Source organism: Phaseolus vulgaris, chromosome 11 (assembly GCF_000499845.2).
Source record: "Phaseolus vulgaris cultivar G19833 chromosome 11, P. vulgaris v2.0, whole genome shotgun sequence".
NCBI lineage: Eukaryota > Viridiplantae > Streptophyta > Magnoliopsida > Fabales > Fabaceae > Phaseolus > Phaseolus vulgaris.
Genome location: NC_023749.2, coordinates 34,681,541 through 34,700,628, shown reverse-complemented (window position 1 = coordinate 34,700,628; position 19,088 = coordinate 34,681,541). Strand labels below are relative to the sequence as shown.

Sequence of the window (19,088 nt, the reverse complement as noted above, 5' to 3'; positions counted from 1 at the left end):
AAAGGTAAAACCAAAGTCTTATGCGTATCGCACAAGACGCCCAGAAGCAGTATCAGAAGCAGTATCAAAGCAACAGTTTGGATGTCCTAACCTATTTGGAATTCTAGCTGATCCTCAAAGAATTCGAAGGAGATCAAGGTGGTGGTCAGGAATGTTATGTTGGCGTCCGCCACCCTCTTCCAGAAAAGGCAGAGGTCTCTGTCCAATGCTCCCATGCTATCAGGACTTCTGGGCCTCCTGAAGCAGCTCTTGGACTCCTTTTTCCCCTTGTCCACCCAGTACAAGGGGAAGCCATCAAGAAGGAAGGAGTCCTTGTCGTTTGCATGTACTTGGATGAATTTTCCCTTCCAGTCTTTGTACGATTGCTGGAAGATGGTAAAAATGGATCTCCCAGCAATCGCATTCAAGCTGACCCACAGGCGGTCTCCTGGGTGCTTGGCCTCGAAAAGGAACAAAAACACGTCCACCGACGCGGGCAACCCTAGGTGGTCGCACGTTATTTGAAAGGCTCGAACAAACGCCCAGCTGTTGGGGTGAAGCTGGGCGGCAGCAATGTTGAGCTCGGTCAGAAGTTCCCTCTCGAATCGGGAGAGAGGGAACCTGAGCTTGACCTTCTTGAAGAAAGTTGTATAGACAAAGCAGAAGGGCCCGTCGGCGCTTACTCTGTCATCAGCACACACTGGCAGAGCGGCGGGGCAAGGCAGCACCATCATCTTCTCGTCGTGCTCCTTGTGAAACGATTGATAGGCCTCGTCCCCCTTAGTCAACCGCAAAACTGCTCCCGCAGTGTTCACCGACGAGGTCTCCTTCAGAAGGGTTGAGTTAGCCCAGGGGTATAGAGTTTTGAAGTCTGGCAGAGGGACGGGGGCTCCTCCAGCGTTAGATGGAGTCGCCTGAGCCAGGACAGGTTGGGAAGACGCAGGCCTCACAGCCTGCGAAGACGAAGCGCCACGAACTTGTGTTGGGTCGTGTGCTTGTGAAGGAAGGTTTCGTGCTGAAGGAGGTGGGTTCGGGGTAATCTTGGTGCGAGTCATGATAGCAACTGCAAAGGAAGAAGAAAGGAAAAATGATCAGGGGGTTACAGAGGCTGACTCGATCATAGAAGGAAGGTGAAAAAAACGAACGAATGTATGTTCGTTGCGACGATCGACAAAGCCCTAAGTTACGCAGAAGGAGAAATGGAAAAACAACCCACAGCGTATGCACCAGGCAGTTACAGGATGATGCAAATCGGTGAAAATGCAAGGAAACCCAGCAGATGAAGGAAAGTAGTTACCTTTCGATGATCAGGAAGACGGTGAAGGGAGATGGTGATCTAGAGCGTTGAATAACGTCGAGAGCTTTCGCAGAAGGAAGTGAGAGCGTTTGCAAGCACGAAGAAAGTGATGGAACAGTGGAGCGTAATGGGTTTAAGGGTTTTCGAAATGATTTTAGGAAGCGCTAACGGCAGATGAAGAGAGCCGTTGATGAAGCCACGTGTCGAACGATGAGTGAAGGGTTTGGTGGAGCGTCAGAGCAGCGGAAAGTACAATCGCTTGGAATTCTGCGTCAGTGCCACGTAGATCGGTGTTAACGAAGGCTCTTTCAGTCTTTTCGCTAGACAAGTCTTCGCTTAAGACTGGGGGGCTTGTGTACCGCCCTGGTGGTCGGGTATGATGACGTGGCATCCTGCTACAGTGTAGGCATGTTGACAAGGCGCCAGGTTGGCAGATAGGAAGGAAGTCGGGAGGCACGTGTAGTCGCCAGTTGTTAAGTTGGCGTGTTCCGATTTCCAGCTTACCAGAATCGGCGATCGCCAGGTCAAAGATCAAGTTGCCAGATGTAGATTCAGGCGACCTAGTCATTGGAGATCGCCAGAGCGAGCACATCGTCGAAGATGAAGGGGAAGCAGATTATGAAGGCGGCCGGCGAGATCACAGGGAAGGTGTATGAAGGCCCTAACTCGCCAGTTCCAGTAGAGATCGCACTCCTAAGTTAGCCATGCACTGGGCAGTACCATGCATGAGTAACTTAGCCAAAATGAGAGTAGAAGCAGCGCCAAGTCAGGGAGCCTCCAGATGATGGCACGTGTACAGTTGGATGCGAGCCACGTGTCCAAGTCTGCAACTGCCAGGAGAGAGAAAGCCACCAGGTATATAGAGCTCTTAACAAACTTTCTGAGGTACGCACGTTCAGTTCATACACTTTACGCTTGCGAGTGATAGAGCTGATTGTGAGAGAGGATTTGCACGGTTCTTGTTCTTAGTATTTGGTGATACCGTCACTGACTTGAGCGTCGGAGTGCGATCGGCCGCAGCGGCGCCGTATTGTTTCTTTGCAGGTTCTTGAAGTAGATCCCGGAAAGGAACGGAGGTGAGAAGCGGTGCGCACGTCGATCCTTTGACGAGGCATTCTCCAGTGTTCCGGTCAACAGGCAGGATCATCATAACAGAAAACTGTTTTGTGCTTTGACTGAGCATTAAATGATTTTATAACTTATTACGCTCTAGTTTTAAATGCTTTGACCAGTCTTTGAATGCATTAAATAGTTTGTTCAGTTAATGTAACAAACAAGAACTTAGTTTTAATAAAAGAAAAACATATTTGAGTTTTTCACTGATTTTGCTTTTGAAGAGTTAGAGATTGCTTTGAGATTGCTTGGATCAAAGAGAGTGTGATATAGGATTTTCATCTTGTATTGATTTCACATCTTTTTTTGTAACAAGTGTAATCCTTTGTACTTTGAAGAAACTCTGTGTGTTAAATTGAGAAGTGTTGTGTGTTCTTGCGGTTGTCAAGATCAACATTCTTAGTGGTGTTGTGCTGAGCCAAAGGAAGTGTGTGTCTTGAGGGGATCAAGGTCACTTCTTTGGTGGTGTTGTAAGTAATCTAAAGTTGATTGCTTAGTGGATTCCAAAGTGGTTTCTGGGAAGATTGGATGTAGCTCTTGGTTAAGAGTGAACCAGTATAAACCTGTGTGTTCAATCTCTCTATCCCTTGTACTCTTTAAATTCAGTTTTATATTTTGTGAACTGGTATAAACAACCGATTGTTTCTGCGAAACAACCGATTTTTTTTCTGGTGCTGTGCTTATTTGCTTTGTGTTTTTGGAAAACTGTATTCTTAATCAAGTTTTCTTGAAGTGATTTCATTATAGACTTAAAAGTTTGCAAAAACCCTCTTTAAACCATTCACCCCCCCTCTAGTTTAAATTCATACTTTCTAACAAGGGGAACGCGTGGTGGATGAGTGAGCCCTGCCTACACCACCCAGGGCCTTCCTGATGTCGTTCTCGCAGGCGATCATGGACACCGTGATACCAGCCACTTTTGTGGGTCCTAAAGCCACCTTTACAGGTATAGAGGACCCAAAGGGTCATCTCATGGCCTTCCACACCCAGATGATGTTGTCTGGGGGTCTGATGCAGTGGATTGCAAGCTGTTCATGAGCACGCTGACAGGCACGATGCTAGACTGGTTTGTCAACCTCCCTGACGGACATCTAACTTCGTTTGTGCACTTTTCTACGCTGTTCAGGGAGCAAAACATCTTCAATCGGGCTTCCCCACCAGTCTCTTACAAGGAGAATCCTTGAAGCACTTCCTCAACCGATTTGGGGCACAGGTGGTGAGGCTACACACCAAGGATGAGGATATGATGGTGCTCGCTTTCAGGAAGGGAATCTTCCCAGGACTCTTTAGTGAGTCACTCATCAGGTGTCGCCCCAAAACCTTTTGTGAGATCAGGCGTCAAGCGGTAGCCCATATCGCCACAGAAGGGGAAGTCACCGAGAAGCGCGGAAGAATTGCCCTCTCCGCCCACGAGGGCCAAGTCGACCTCAGCCCATGAGGATAAATGAGGCGACGATAGAGAAGAAGGCCTTAGGGAAGCAGCAACCCTACGAGGCCAGGAAGCCCCAAACCAGGGCGTGCGCGAGGGAGGATGCGCCCCCAGGCACAGCTTCCCGGTAGAATTGAAGGAGTTGATCGCTATTCCCAACATGGCGGAGAGACTGAAGATGCCCCCGAAGACTGACAAGAGATTGGGGCCCAACAAGAACGCTTGGTGTGAGTTCCACGAAGCGTATGGCCACCACATACGTAACTGCTTATCACTCCGACACTAGTTGGAAGAACTGGTGGAAAACAGCTTCCTGAAGCAGTACTTCCATGAGCCGCAAGGGGTTCAGACCTTGGCAGCACCGGGGGGTGATCAAGGGCACGAGATGGCCGTTCATGGTGAAATTCACACCATTTCAAAAGGCTTCTCGAGAGGAGGATGCACCGTCTCTCAGCGGAAGAAATACGCACGAGCGGTGATGACGGTAGACGTGCAAGAGGCTGACCAGGCTCTTGACATCGACCTCATCTTCACCAGGGTCGACCTCTAAGATGTCGTCCCCCATGACAATGACCCAGTGGTGATCTCGGTAGTAACAACAGGAAGGAAGGTGCATCGTCTCCTAGTACACCAGGGAAGCTCGGTAGACGTGATGTTTTGGTCGACCTTCAATAAATTGCAGTTGTCTCCTGACAAGTTGAGGCCTTACACCGACTGCTTGTATGGATTTGTTGGAGACCCGGTAAAAGTGCGTGGACACATAGAGCTGAGGACCACCTTCACGGATGGTGTACCTTCCCGCACAGAGAACATCAGGTACCTTGTTGTGCACACTCTCTCAGCTTACAACATATTGTTGGGCAGACCTGCCCTGAACAGGCTGAGAGCGGTAGCATCGATAAGCCACATGAAGATGAAGCCACCTTCCTTGGTAGGAACAGTGATCACAATTAGATCAGACCAGAAGGAGGCTAAGAGGTGCTACGAGAATAACCTCAAAACAAAGAAAGGAGTGTTCACTGTCACCACCCGGCCCCCAAGTGAAGAAGGGGTTGCCCGCGCAGAGGTCGCCCGGGAAAGGCATCCCCAACCAGCCGAGGACGTCCTGGAGAGGGAGATCGATGGCAGAATGTTTAAGCTTGGCAAGTCTCTAGGCCAAAAGGCTCAGGACCAGATTGCCGAAGTCATAGCACGACACCTGCATACCTTCGCGTGGTCCGCCTCGGACATGCCTGATATAGATTGAAGCTGAACCCTGAGAAGTGTGTGTTCGGGGTGGAAGCAGGAAAGTTCTTAGGCTTCCTACTCACCGAGCGTGGGATAGAGGCGAACCTTGAGAAGTGCGCCGCAATCCTTGCAATAAGGAGCCCGATCTCAGTCAAGGAGGTGCAGCAGTTGACAAGGCAGATGGCCACTCTGTCCAGATTTGTATCAGTTGGAGGGGATAAAGTTCATCCCTATTTCCAGTGCCTGAGGAGGAACAATAGGTTCATATGGACCAGAGAATGTGAAGAGGCGTTCCTCAAGTTGAAGGAGTACCTGACCAGTCCTCTGGTGTTATGCAAACCATAGTTGGGCACACCGCTTCGCCTATACTTTGCGGTCATTGATCGGGCAATCAGTTCGGTCCTTGTGCAGAAACAGAACCAAGTACATAAGCCAATATACTTTGTGAGCAAAGTATTCCAGGGGCCCGAGGTGAGGTACCAGGCCCTAGAGAAGGCAACTCAGACAGTGGTGTTCTCAGCAAGAAGGCTTCGCCACTACTTCCAGAGCTTTACCGTGGTAGTGATGACAGACCTCCCCATTCGCAAGGTCTTACAAAAGCCAAACGTTGCAGGAAGGATGGTGCGTTGGGCGGTAGAGCTATCAAAATTCGACGTACAGTACGAGCCTAGAGGCCCTATCAAAGGCCAGGTTTACGCTTACTTCGTGGTAGAGCTCTACTTGGCAGACACGCACCACGAAGAGTCTGACTTCCGATGAGTGCTCTCTGTAGATGGTTCCTCTAACCAACAAGGTAGCGGAGCTGGTGTCGTCCTGGAAGGGCCAAATGGACTATTGATTGAGCAGGCCCTACGGTATGCTTTCACGGCCCGTAACAACCAGGTGGAGTATGAACCTCTGATCGCTGGAATATTATTAGCCAAAGGAGATGGGTGCGCAGAGTTTGTTGGCGAAGAGTGACTCCCTTCTAGCTACGGGCCAAGTAACAGGAGACTACCAGGCCAAAGACCCTCAGATGGCCGCTTATCTAGAATATGTCAAAGTTTTGAAGAATTCATTTCCGGTGTTCGAGTTGGTACATGTCCCTAGAGAGCAGAATGCCCGACCTGACTTACTAGCAAAGCTCGCTAGTTCGGGGAAGGAGGGCAGACAGAGGGCAATCATCCAGGAAACCTTGAAGACACCCCGAACCTTCACCGCAAATAATTTGGTAGGGGTTCATCAGGTTAGCACGTCGGAAGGGGGGAAAAGGAGGCATCAGTCATTGTCTCAGGAGACATTGAAAACACCAAGGATAAGCACATACCCAATTCTTGGGGAAGAGTCATTGCAGGTCTGCCTGGTTGAAGGAGGAGAAACCTGAATGACGCCCTCCAAGCGTTACCTGGCTGATGGGATACTCCCACTGGAACCCACAGAGGCCATAAAAATTCGACCAAGTACACCCTCATTGACGGAGAGTTGTTCAGACACGGGTTCACCCACCCTATTTTGGTATGTGTAAATAGCTAGAAGTGCACGCGAATAATGGCAGAACTCCAAGAAGGATCATGCGGGAGTCATATTAGTGGCCGATCTCTCGCATCAAAGGCAATTTGTGCGGGATACTAATGGCCAACCATGAGGGAAGACTGCACGAGGTACGCATAGCAGTGCAAGCAATGTCAGTAACATGCTGAATGGCACAAGGCGCCACCAGAAGAGCTCATATCGATTTATAGCCCTTGGCCGTTCCACACCTGGGGAATCAATATTTTGGGGCTTTTCCCTTTGGTGGTGGGACGTTCAGTCTTAGAGGGCCCAACGGCGTGCTGATTGAGAAGGCCCTGCGCTTCGCCTTCAAGGCAAGTAACAATCAGGCAGAATATGAAGCCCTGATAGCAGGAATGCTCCTGGCCAAGGAGATGGGCGCGCAGAACCTCCTGGTGAAAAGCGATTCCCAGCTTATTACGGGGCAGGTGTCGGGTGAGTTCCAGGCGAAGGACCCACAAATGGCGGCGTACTTAAGATACGTCCAACTATTGAAGGGAGCATTTAACCCTCTTGAGCTGATACATGTCCCAAGGGAGCAGAATGCCAGAGCCGACCTGCTTGCCAAGCTGGCCAGCTCAGGCAAGGGGGGTAGGCAGAGGACAGTGATCCAGGAGACGCTCAAAGCTCTGCGTAAGTTCGTGGAAGATAACAGGGTGAATGTCCTCCAGATCTGTACATCAAGAGAAAGTCCCAGGAATCATCGCTCTCTAACCCAAGACACGCTGAAGACCCCCCGCATCAGCACATACGCGGACACGCCTGAAGAAGAAAGGCAAATGCAGGTGTGTGTCCTAACTGAGGGAGACACCTGGATGACGCCATACAAACGGTACCTGGCGGATGGGACTCTCCCAGTAGAGCCGGAAGAGGGCAAGAAGGTCAAAATAAATGCCGCAAGATATACCCAGGTGGATGGGGTGTTGTTCAGACACGGGTTCGCACACCCTATCCTAACGTGCGTAAGTGGCGACGAGTGTACCAGGATAATGGCGGAGCTCCACGAAGGCATTTGCGGGAGCCACATGGGGGGAAGGTCCTTAGCCTCCAAGGTGATACACGCAGGGTTCTTCTGGCCAACAGTAAAAGAGGACTGCGCGCGACACGCCCAGCGCTGCAGGCAATGCCAAAAGCACGCTGACTGGCACAAGGCGCCGCCAGAAGAACTGCGATCCATATATAGCCCGTGGCCTTTTCATACATGGGGAATCGACATCCTGGGCCCGTTCCCACTGGCAATAAGGCAGATGAAGTATTTGATCGTTGCCATCGAGTACTTCACCAAGTGGATAGAGGCAGAGCCTGTGGCAGAGATCACTGCGCACAAGGTACAGCACTTTGTGTGGAAGAACATTGTGTGCCGCTTTGGCGTACCTAGGCGCTTGATATCCGATAACGGGACCCAGTTTGCCAGTCAACAGTTGAGAAATTTGTGCGCTGAGGTAGGTATCAAGCAAGTGTTCGCATCAGTCGAACACCCCCAGACCAACGGGCAAGTGGAGTCAGCAAACAAAGTTTTGCTGAGGGGGTTAAAGAGAAGGTTAGAGAAGGCCAAAGGGGCGTGGGCGGAGGAAGTTCCAAGGATCGTATGGGCATACCACACCACGCCCCAATCTTCTACCATGGAGACGCCTTTCAGTCTGGTGTACGGGTCGGACGCGATGATCCCGATAGAAATACATGAAAGCTCACCACGTTTTCAAAACTTTGAGGCGGAGGAATCCAACGAAGAAAGGCGGGTAAACCTGGATCTACTAGACGAAGCCAGGGAAGAAGCCAGAATAAAAGCTGAAGCAGTGAAGAGAAGGGTAGAGCGGCAATATAGCTCTAAGGTAAAGCCACGACAGTTCCAGATCGGCGACCTAGTGATGAGGAAAGCCCACCCATACGAGTTGGAGAATAAGTTGTCTCCCAAGTAGACCGGACCCTTCAGAGTTACTGAGGCTAAGGGCAACGGTTCGTACAGCCTAGAGAGCTTGGATGGAGGTCCTATCCCGCGCAGTTGGAATGCAGCTAATCTGAAGTTTTATTTTAGTTGACTTATGTAAAGCAGCTATGTAATAGTCTTGTTAAAGGGGACGCTCTTTTTCCCCTTCCGGGGTTTTTTAAAGAGGTCACCCAAATAAAAGAAAAAACAAGTTTGAGAAAAAACCGTGCCTTGGTTTTTAGCCTTTATCTTTCTCCATTTGAAGTAATGTGAGGCGTCGCCAAGAAAGAAGGCGTCATCTAGGTGAAGGCGTCGCCCAGGTGAAGGCGTCACCAAGAGCGAAGGCGTCGCCTAGGTGAAGGCGTCACCAAGAGAGAAGGCGTCGCCAAGAAGAAAGGCATCGTCAAGTGAGAAGGAGTCGCCTGAGTGCAGGCACCGTTGAGGAACATGACCAAGGAAAGCGCACAATATGCGAAACGTATGCAAAGTAAAGCGGCGTTGCAAAAAATCAAGTATGGTATAGAAAAGTTGATGTTACAAGCAATGTTCGATACAATGGGAGTAGCGCGAATGGGGCGAATATTACGAATCATGCAAAAACACGAACGAGCCACTTCTCAGTGGCCATCGGAGTCAGCACTTGAGGAAGACGAAGCCCCGATCCCAGCCCGCAGAGCTCGGGTAAGTCGTGTCCTCCTCTCTTGGTTTATTTTCGAACCTGCACCAAGGGAGATGAATGTGTCAGAGGCACCATGAAGCAAAACAGGCACAGATAGAAAGCAATAAAGGCGGAAGTCGCTAAGGCAGGGACTCATACCTATATACTTTTCGAGAGTTCCAGCGTTGAACTCCAAGCTGATCAAGGTGGCGGAGTCAAAACTTCCCGCCTCAGCAAGAATCTGGCAAGCCACTTGGTCACTCGGAGCCAGCTTCTTGAAGGGTTTGGTTTTGAGGGCCCTCGCCTCTCTCACCCAGTACAGTGGAAAACCATCCAGAGCGGTGGGAACGAGGTCAGTGCAGCAGATCTTGAAGAACCGGCCTTTCCACCCGATGAATGAGTTTTGGAAGGGGTGAGGAGAACTCTCCCAGGAACGTTACTGAGAGTTACCCAGAGGTTGTGCCTTTGCCTCTTCACCTCAAAGAAGTGAAGAAAGAGGTCAACCGAGGGAGCGCAACCCAGAAACCCGAAGAGGATGTCAAAGGCTTTGACAAAGGCCCAGCTGTTGGGGTATAACTGGGCCGGAGCGGCATTGATCTCCGTCAGCAGTTCCTTCTCGAACCGGGTGAAGGGCAGGCGCACGCCGATGATCTTGAAAGCCACCTGGTAGAAGGAAAAGAAGGGGACCCCATCGTTGGCCCGTTCATCCCCGCATACTGGCTCCCCTAGAGTGCAAGGGAGCACAACAATGTCGTCGTCGTGCCTCCTCGCGAAGGCACGGTGATCATAGGAGCATGAATCCCCTTTGTGTTCCCTTATGACCCTGGTGGAGAGTAAGCAGGAGCATTCGTCGAGGAGCTCCCTCGAAGCCCACAGATACAGGTCCTTGGGGTCGACCCTGGGGGGAGTAGCACAAAACGACATTCTTGAATAGACTCGGGGAGTTTCGAAGTTTTGGCAGAAGTAAAACGCCGGCGGGAACAGACACTGGAAGAACTCTTCGTGAGAGGAGAAAGGGTGCAGTTAGGTTACGAAAGGCGCAGAAATGATGAGTGCAGTTTCAAAGTCTTGAAGAATTAAATATAGCGGTTAGAGCGCCAAACGACACACATGGAGGTATAGCGGTTAGAGCGCTAAACGACGCGAATGGATGCACCGCACGATCGAGCCACGTGGCAGAAGATGGAAGGATGGCCCTGGCATCCCTGGTTAAACTCAGAACACGTCGTATCGACAGAATGACCAGTGGTACGATGCGCCGTCGAAAGTGGGTCTGGGGCACAGTAGGAGTCAGGATCAAGTCGAATGACTGGATGTCCCATCAGCCATACAAGAAACGCCACGTGGATCAAGTCGAATGACTGGATGTCTCATCAGCCATACAAGAAACGCCGCGTGGATCAAGTCGAATGACTGAACGTCCCATCAGCCATACAAGAAACGCCGCGTGGATAGCACGGGCAAAACCTTGAGCTCTTCGCTGTCCTCAGGCCTCGACCAAAGCCAAGGTCAAAGTCGATGTCAAGGTAAAGATGACGCCCAAGGCGACGCCAGCATGAGACGCCCGAGACGCCGCCTGAAAGGACGCGAAGGGCGACGCCAGCGTGAGACGTCGCGGGGGTCGCCAACCAAAATATCAGCAGGGTCGCCTCCCCGATACCCACAGGTAGGAAACACTGTGGAGGGAGACAAAATCGAAGGGGGCAAAGTTAGTTACTGGCGTCGCCTCCCCGATACCCACAGGTAGGAAAGACTGTGGAGGGAGACGAGACCGCCAAACGCCAGCGAATCACTGGCAGGGTGTTCCCCGATACCTGTGGGAAGGAAAGACCATGGAGGGAACGACCCCCCCCCCCCCCAGAGTGCTCGGCGTTTTAGACACCCGGGGACGATACGGCGCTGTTGTAGCAGGCCTCTCCTTAGGCGTGGGCGCCGGACGTTAAGGATCATGGAAAGGACCGTTTCGGTGTTAGAAACACCCCGTGGACGATACGGCTCCACTAGGTGAGCCTCCCCATGGGCGTGGGCATTGGCGCGTGACCTTTCCCGGGCATACAAGGCCGCCCAACGAAGTGAAAGAAACGGGTATAATACAACCGAAGCACGCGAAGGCAAAGAATGAGAATAAGATCACACGGGCAGAATTCTGTGTCACGAGGACACGAAAGTAATCATACAAAATCCCAGAGTTGTAGCAAGAGTGCAGACGATTCAAAGAGTTACAAGTTTATCAAAGAAGGTTAAAACAAGTATAAAAGAATGGGCTGGTGATCGAGGGTGGCGGCTCAATCGTCTATCTCCAGAGCCACGACCTTTCCATCAACAACGTGGTGAGTGGAATCGCAGCTGGAAATGTCGATCCCCGGGTTCATGCAGACTGCTTGGGCAAGAGCTTCCTGGAATCCCTCCTCGAAAGTGCCCGCCATGTCCTGGATGAGGGCCTTTTTGTCCTTCTCTAGCTCCTCAATGGCAGCGTCCCCAGAAGCTATCTGCTTCTCCAAAGCCTCCTTTTCCACACGAAGTCGACTGACCTCGACTTGTAGTTTGTCGTAGTCAACCTGGAGAAGGCCCATAGCCTTGGCCGGGGTAGCCATTTCCCCCTCCATCCGCTCCATCTCGTCAGCCTGCTCACAGCAACGGTCCTTCAAGTCCTTTTGAACTTCTGCGTCAGCTTCGACCAAGTCTTGAAGGCCCGTTAACTGAACTTGGAGGGCGACTTCCCGAGTATAAAAGTCAGCCTGGAACCCCATTGGCTCTGCCAGTTGCTTCTCAGCCTTTTCCTGGGCCTCTTGAGCCTGCTTCAGAGTGCTTTGGTAGGCCTTGTTTTTGCATTCCAGGGTTTTCTTTTCCTCCTCCAGGGCAGTTACCCTTGTTTCCAAGGCCTGGAGGGTTTGAGCTTGCAGGACCGCATTTCTGGCCTGGGCGCGCCATTCAAGGGCCACCGCCAAGAAGGCCCCCAAGTAGAAAGGCATGCCCTCCTTCCTGTCGGTGCCCTCTGGCATAGTTCCGCCACTGAAGCCCCTCATCAGATGCATGATTGGAGGAGGGATGGCGAGGAGATCGGGGGCGGCAGCGACGGGAGCAGGGGAAGCAGAGACTTCTGCCGGTGGCGGAGGCGGGGCAGATTCGGCGCCTTCGCCCCCTTCCTCTTGGACTGTTGTGGGGGAAGTGAGGTCGCACTTGGAGGGTTGTCCATGAAGGAGTTCCCTCCCTGGGGCGACGCCTCTGGCAGAAGGGGAACCCACGCAGATTTCCTCCTCTTGAAGGGTGCCACACCTTCCGAGTCCTCATCATCCGATAAAATCTCCAAGACTCGTTTCCCTTTGTCAAGGGGGGTTGGAGCCGGCGACGAGGCCACGGCTAGAGGAACAGCGGCGATGGGCAGAGGAGAGCCGGGAGTCTGAAAAGCCTCGGGGCCATGTGGAGATGACGAAGATGAGCCTAGGGGGGCCTCGGTGGTGATCGGTGGTGGCGGTGGCAGAGTTGGTGGGGGAATCGGATCAGCAACAGGGACGGAGGAGGCGCCCGCCTTGGAAGCACGAGCCTCCTTCATCGCTTTCGCCAGCATCATCCTTTTGGAGGCATCCATCACCGATCCTACGTCCAGATAGACCAAGTAGCAGAAATCAAGACCAAAGCAATTATACAAAATTACAAAGCGCATAGATGCGTAAGATGCAAGTAACATGGCACAATAGAAAACAAGTAGAAGAGGTTGTGGGAACAAACATCCGGTAGCAAGGTGTTCACAACAAAAAGGATGAGGGGAGGGTCTCCATACCAAAATATGTGGTCAGGGGGTGAGCGTTGTATTCGCTCGCGATGAACTTCAATGTATCAAAGACGATCCCCAGGCCAGCCAAGGCCTTGCACACCTCCCTGTCAGCAGGGGATAGCTCATCTAGGGTTTTGGCCCTGAGCAGTTTAGGGTGCTCCGTCCAGTATAAGGGAAAGTCGTCTAAGGCCGTGGGGTCGTGCTTGGCGCTGCACACCCTAAAGAATTTTCCTTTTCAGTTCTTATAAGAGTTCTAGAAGAGGGAGAGGATGATCCTGCCCGCGATGCCGGAAAAGCTTACCCAGAAGAGTTGAGGCGCTGTATTCATGCTTGATCAGTTGAGCAGTGTTAAACACCGCTCCCAAGCTTGAAAGAAGCTGACACAGTTTGCGATCAGAGGGAGCCAGCTCCTCAAGACCCCTGGGTTTCTTAAACTTTAGCTTCCCCACCCAATGGAGTGGGAACCCGTCTAACAGGGTGGGGTCGTGAGCACTGCAGCACACCTTAAAGAACTTCCCTTTGAATCCCTTGTAAGATTGCTGGAAGAGAGTTAGGAGAACTCTCCCCGCCACCCCGTTGAAGCTTATCCAAAGCTTATTCCCTGGGCTCTTTGCCTCAAAGAAGTGGAGGAAGACGTCCACTGAGGGGGTGTGCCCTAGATGGTTACACAGAATCGCGAACGCCCTCACAAAGGCCCAGCTGTTGTGGTGCAGCTGGGCAGGGGCCACATTGATTTCCCTCCCAAACACATGGCCCATAGGGTCAGCCTCTTCCTCTCGATGCTTCCTCACATCCTCACTGGAAGTAAGCTTGGAGGTCTCAGCGAGGAGGTCAGTAGAAGCCCAAGAGTAGAGGGCTTTGTAATCAACCTTGGGAGGAGGGTTGGAGGTGGTTTTGGTTCTTGCCATCTTGAAGAAAGCTAAAAAGGGAGAGGAGAAAGGAAGAAAAACGAGGGCTCAGAAGAAGCGACGGCATGGCTCAATGAACCAGAGAAATAGAAACGCAACAGTCAAAGAACGCAAACAGTGTAAAGTGTAGGAAAACCTAAAGTGCAAAAATCTTAAACAGACCCAGAGCAGTTATAGCATGTTATGAGCAGCGGAATCATGAAACAAGAGCAAGTCATGAAATAAAAATCATACCTTTAAGCAATTAAGGTTTGAAGGTCGATATGGATGAAGGAGAAGCGAAAGCGTTTGAGAGAAAGAGAATGATCGAAGAAAGTTTCAGCGAAGTAATGGAACAATGAAGAAGCGCAGGGTTTTGAAAGAATTTAACGTAAACAAGGGACTGCAAGCGACAAAAAGTCCTAGTCGTTGATCTTGCCACGTGTGTGCAGATTAAAACGAGTACGGAGAGACGTCACTTCGGTGCACTGTTCACGTGCTTTCACCAAGTGCCACGTAGGTCACCAAGGGCGATGACTTAGTCTCTTCGCTGAACGAGTTAACAGATCGAGAATGGGGGGCTTCTGTACCGACCAGTCCTTGGACTTCGACGACCGCTAGTAATGGTGGGTGACGTAAGCTGGGTCCCACAAACGGCATGAGTCAGTGTCCCACAAGCGCCATGAGCTAGGGTGTCGATTAGTTGTCGGATGTCGATCACCAGAATGTGCCGACGTGTCCTCGACAATAGAGTAAGGCCGATGTGACATCGGGCATCAGTGGTTCAAACTAAATTGGGCCACGAAGAGTGGGTCCCAGAAAACACACCAGTTATTAGTAAAACGCCCAGAGGTAGGGGAAAGCCTAAGTCACAGGGTGCCCATGCGTGTGGTGTGGATAGCACAACAGGGCGCAACACAAGTAAAGAGTCTTAGAAGCCACGAATGCCCGTTAGGGTTAGGGTTACCAAGGGAAGTTGCATGCATGTCATGTGAATAGTTAAGGCACCCCCAGAACGAATGGCCCCAGAGATTTGGTGCACAAGTTGGTACCCAGGTGGCCATTCTGTTAAAGTTTGCACTCCAGCAAGGGGAGCCTTACGCGCTAGATTACACTAAGATTGGGTAACAGCGGCGCAAGGGCATTCCTCCAAAAACCCTAAATGTGGGTAACAAAAACAGAAGAAACCCTAGGCTATAATAAGGGTAGTTAGAAAACCCACATGGTACGCAATTTTTGTGATTAGAACTATTACACACACATACTGTTTCTTAGCCCCAGTATTGACTTGAGCGTCGGAGTGCAAACGGCCTCTAGGGCCCTTTGTCTTTGCAGGTACAGAGTATTTCGATCCAGGAAAGCGCAAACCTAGGAGGAGACAAGAAGGCGTGAGATCGTCGTTAGAGTCAACTGGCAAGCGAGTCAACCGGCAAGAACACAAGTAAACACCGAAGAATAATGGTTTACTTCACCGAGCACCCAGGAGTACTCGGGATCCGCAATAGGGGGAAGCCTAAAGAAGAAGAAGAAGAAGAAGAAGAAGAAGAAAATCGAAGAAGAAATAGTAATCTTGAAAAACATGGAAGAAGTGAAACTTTATATACGGAAAGGTTATAAGGTTTAAAATTTTAAAACCTTAAAGTGAAATGTCATAGTTTCCCACTGCCAGACCTACATAGAAAAAGGTATAACTTGAGCGTCGAAGAGTCTTCTATAGGTTGACTTCCACTCAACATTTGGTGATAAAGATCAGCAATCCTCTAAGGAGAAACTTGGTCTACACCAACAAATTGGATTCCACAACTTGGAAGGCCCAACACCAAATTTGGTAAGAACAAAGATCATTAATGCTTTGCTTGGTTTAGAAAAAAAAAAGTACAAACAAAAATGAAAGAAAAGTGAGTTTAAGTCTAACTCACTATGACAAAATCGGTTTGATAGGTAAGGATTGTCTCCACTTATATCACTACAAGAAAATCATTAAAAAGAATTCAATTTTAGAGAAAAAAAATAATTAGTTGCTATATTTACTAAATTAGATATTATTTTATAGCCTAAAAACATTATTTATATCTAAAAGTAGTTTTCATTGTTAATATAATTTATAAACTAGTTTCTAAATTGGTATCTAATTAGCTACCAAGGTTTTATCTACCAATTAATTTAGAATCTAAAGATGGTAGCTAAAACAAATTAGGTAATAGAAACTACTTTAAATACCAATAATATTTTTAGTCTCTAAAATAGTATCTAATTTAGTCAATATAGTAACTAATTATTTTTGTCTTTGAAATAGGTTTTTATTCAATGATTTTGTACCATTGTATATTCTGAATTAGTTTTATCTTTAGTCAATGTGAAATCTCTAAGGCACACCTCTTATGTCGAAACATGTACATCTCGTACAAGATACTATATATTGATGGTGGTTTGATAGTGGTCAGCTAACGAGTGACATGATAAGTCCATCAAAATGAGCAAAAAGGTTGTTATGTTGAACTAATTGAATTCCCACCCGAGTGTGGCATGTATTCCAAGCTAAAGGTGCTACTTTATATTGTAAAATAGGTGTTGTAAAGATTTTGGGCATATTTGGCACAATGGGAACAATGCATTGGTAATATTAATCCCTCCTTAACCAGGTTTAGTCTAGTGGGTAATTTGTCAAGAATCGCCCTCCATGCAAGCACTTGAGCCGATGGGGATTCCTTCACCATCCAAAATGCCTTAAAGAAGTTATTGTTCCCGATAGAGTTATTGTCGTGTATGGCATCACAAGCTAACTTCACAAAAAAAATCTCATCATCTTCATATTTATCCATCTCCATGAGTTAAACTTATCCGTATGTATATGGATGTACCGACCCGTCCCCGGGCGTTGACCAAAGTCAAAGTCAAGGTCAAATTCAAACACATGATGGGACCCACCAAGGGCCCCAAGGGAGAAAGTCAATAGGTGCTGATCCTGCCGGTTGACTTAGCGCAAGAGCGTTGCCTCGTCACGATCTTCCTCACCAGCTTGGCACCACGTGCCCTCCAAGTCCACTCCACAGATAGCCTCTTTGAGAACCTGAAAAACACACAGTGGCGCCTCTACGACCGGTGGCGCTCCGACGCTCAAGTCAGTGACCAGAACACCCAAAAACTAAGAGAGAATATGCTCTGTAGGACCGTACTGTAGGCACACAACCCTAGCAGTATCAGCCGTAATGAAAAACGTACCTCTGCAAATTCTGTTAAGGTTACCTTTATAGTTAGGTTTCTTCTCTCTCCAGGCCGTTATGCTTTTGGACGCGTGGCTCGCATCCAGCCCTGCACGTGTCGCCATCTGGGCTGGGATAGCAGGTAGCGCCCAACCCTACACGTGTCGTCATCTGAGCTAAGGCAACTTGAGCGTCATTTCTCCATTGCTCCCAACCCTACACGTGTCATCATCTAGGTTGGAGTAACTGGTGACATCCAACCCTACACGTGTCGTCATCTGGATTGGGGCAACTTGAACGTCATTCTTGTGTAGTAACCAGCTGCACAGCTAAGTCCTCGACTTAAGGAGCAACCTAGCACATAATGCATTGTGAAACACCACCCGACAAGGCGAGTATCGGATGCAACAAAGTGCATCATCTCTGTGATATCGCTCGTCGCGAATGGCACCCTCCTTATTGCTACGCCATGCATGTTCTAGCTGGGGAAACCTTGCCACCAACGAATGTCCACTCTGGGAATCCTGTCGCTGAGCACGCCCCACCCAAGCACGTGCAGGACACGTCATCACACCTGATGACGTGATCGGTACAGGTGCTGAAACCCAAGGTATATAAGCTTCTCTGAAAGCTTAGTAAGGTACGTTTTCGCTCATTAACACACTTTCTGATCATTTGCTTGCATACTCATTGTGCGCTCAAGTGATTGGAAAGAGAGAGATAGAAGTTAGTTACGATTCTAATCAGTGTTTCACTCAACCAAGGGGGTTTTCTACGCCGTTCTCACAGTCGATCTTGGAGGCGGTGATCCATAACACGTTTGTGGGTCCTAAGGTGACTTTCACTGGAATGGAGGATCCCGAAGCACATCTCACTGTGTTCCACACGCAAATGATGCTGGTAGGCGGATCCGATGCCGTAAGATGCAAGCTCTTCATGAGCACTCTGACTGGGATGGCTATGGACTGGTTCATCAGCCTTCCAGATGGCCATATCACCTCCTTCGCCTACCTTTCACAACTGTTCAGGGAGCAGTACCTAGCCAACAGGGCTCCACCGCCAGTTTTGTACGACTTGTTCGACGTCAAGCAGTACCAGAGCGAAACCTTGAAGGAATACATCAATCGCTTTGGGGCCCAGGTGGTGAAGGTTGGCACCACAGAGGAGCCCATGATCGTCTGCGCGTTCAGAAAGGGGGTGTGTCCAGGGCCTTTCTGTGAGTCAATCATCCGCAACCGCCCCCGAACTTTTGCTGAGATAAGGCGTCGTGCTGTGGAACACATCGCCACTGAGGGCGAAGTTTGCGAGAAGCGCACAAGTGTTGCACCCGCGCGCCCAAGAGCATCTTCGAGAGCACAACCCGCTAGGGTCAACGAGGCCACGACGGGGAGGAAGAATCAGGATAGGAGGCGCCCGTACGAGGCGAGGAGGCCCCGGGCTAGGGGGCGAGCGGAGGGAAACAGGCCGGCGAGGGAAGGAAATAGGCCACTAAGGAACAACTTCGTAGTAGAGTTGAAGGATCTCATCGCTGTGCCTAATATTGAAGATAGGCTGAGACCACCAGTGAAGACTGATAAGGTGTTGGGACCTCACAAAGACTCGTGGTGCGAGTTCCATGAGGCATTCGGGCACCACATCAACAACTACTTGGCGTTGGGTCATCAGTTGGATGAGCTGGTGAAGAATGGTTTTTTGAAGGATTATTTGGCTGGGTCTTCTACGGCCGAAGCTCTGGCGGTACCAGAGGAGGAACAGGCACACGAGATGCTGATCCATGGGGAAGTCCACACCATCTCTTGTGGCTTCTCAGGTTGAGGTCCCACTACCTCTCAGCGTAGGAGGTATGTGAGGTCAGTAAATTCAGTTGCTGAGGAAGGCTTGGATGACCTGTGGGAGTCAGACCTTGTGTTCACAAAGGCTGACCTGCGAGATGTCGTCCCTCATGACAATGACCCTATGGTCATTTCGGTCGTCACCGCTGCAAGAAAGGTACACCAAGTCCTCGTCGACCAGGGGAGTTCTGCAGATGTCATATTCTGGTCGACCTTCAACAAGCTACAGTT

At 50.0% G+C, this 19,088-nt stretch overlaps 1 protein-coding gene across 1 annotated transcript; it reads left to right on the top strand.

The window, feature by feature from the left end:
- The first annotated feature begins 17,874 nt into the window (after positions 1-17,874).
- Positions 17,875-18,840, top strand: LOC137806024 (uncharacterized). The gene has a single exon (XM_068605904.1). It carries the CDS (start codon positions 17,875-17,877, stop codon positions 18,838-18,840), a length of 966 nt encoding a protein of 321 aa, XP_068462005.1.
- The last annotated feature ends 248 nt before the right edge of the window (positions 18,841-19,088 follow it).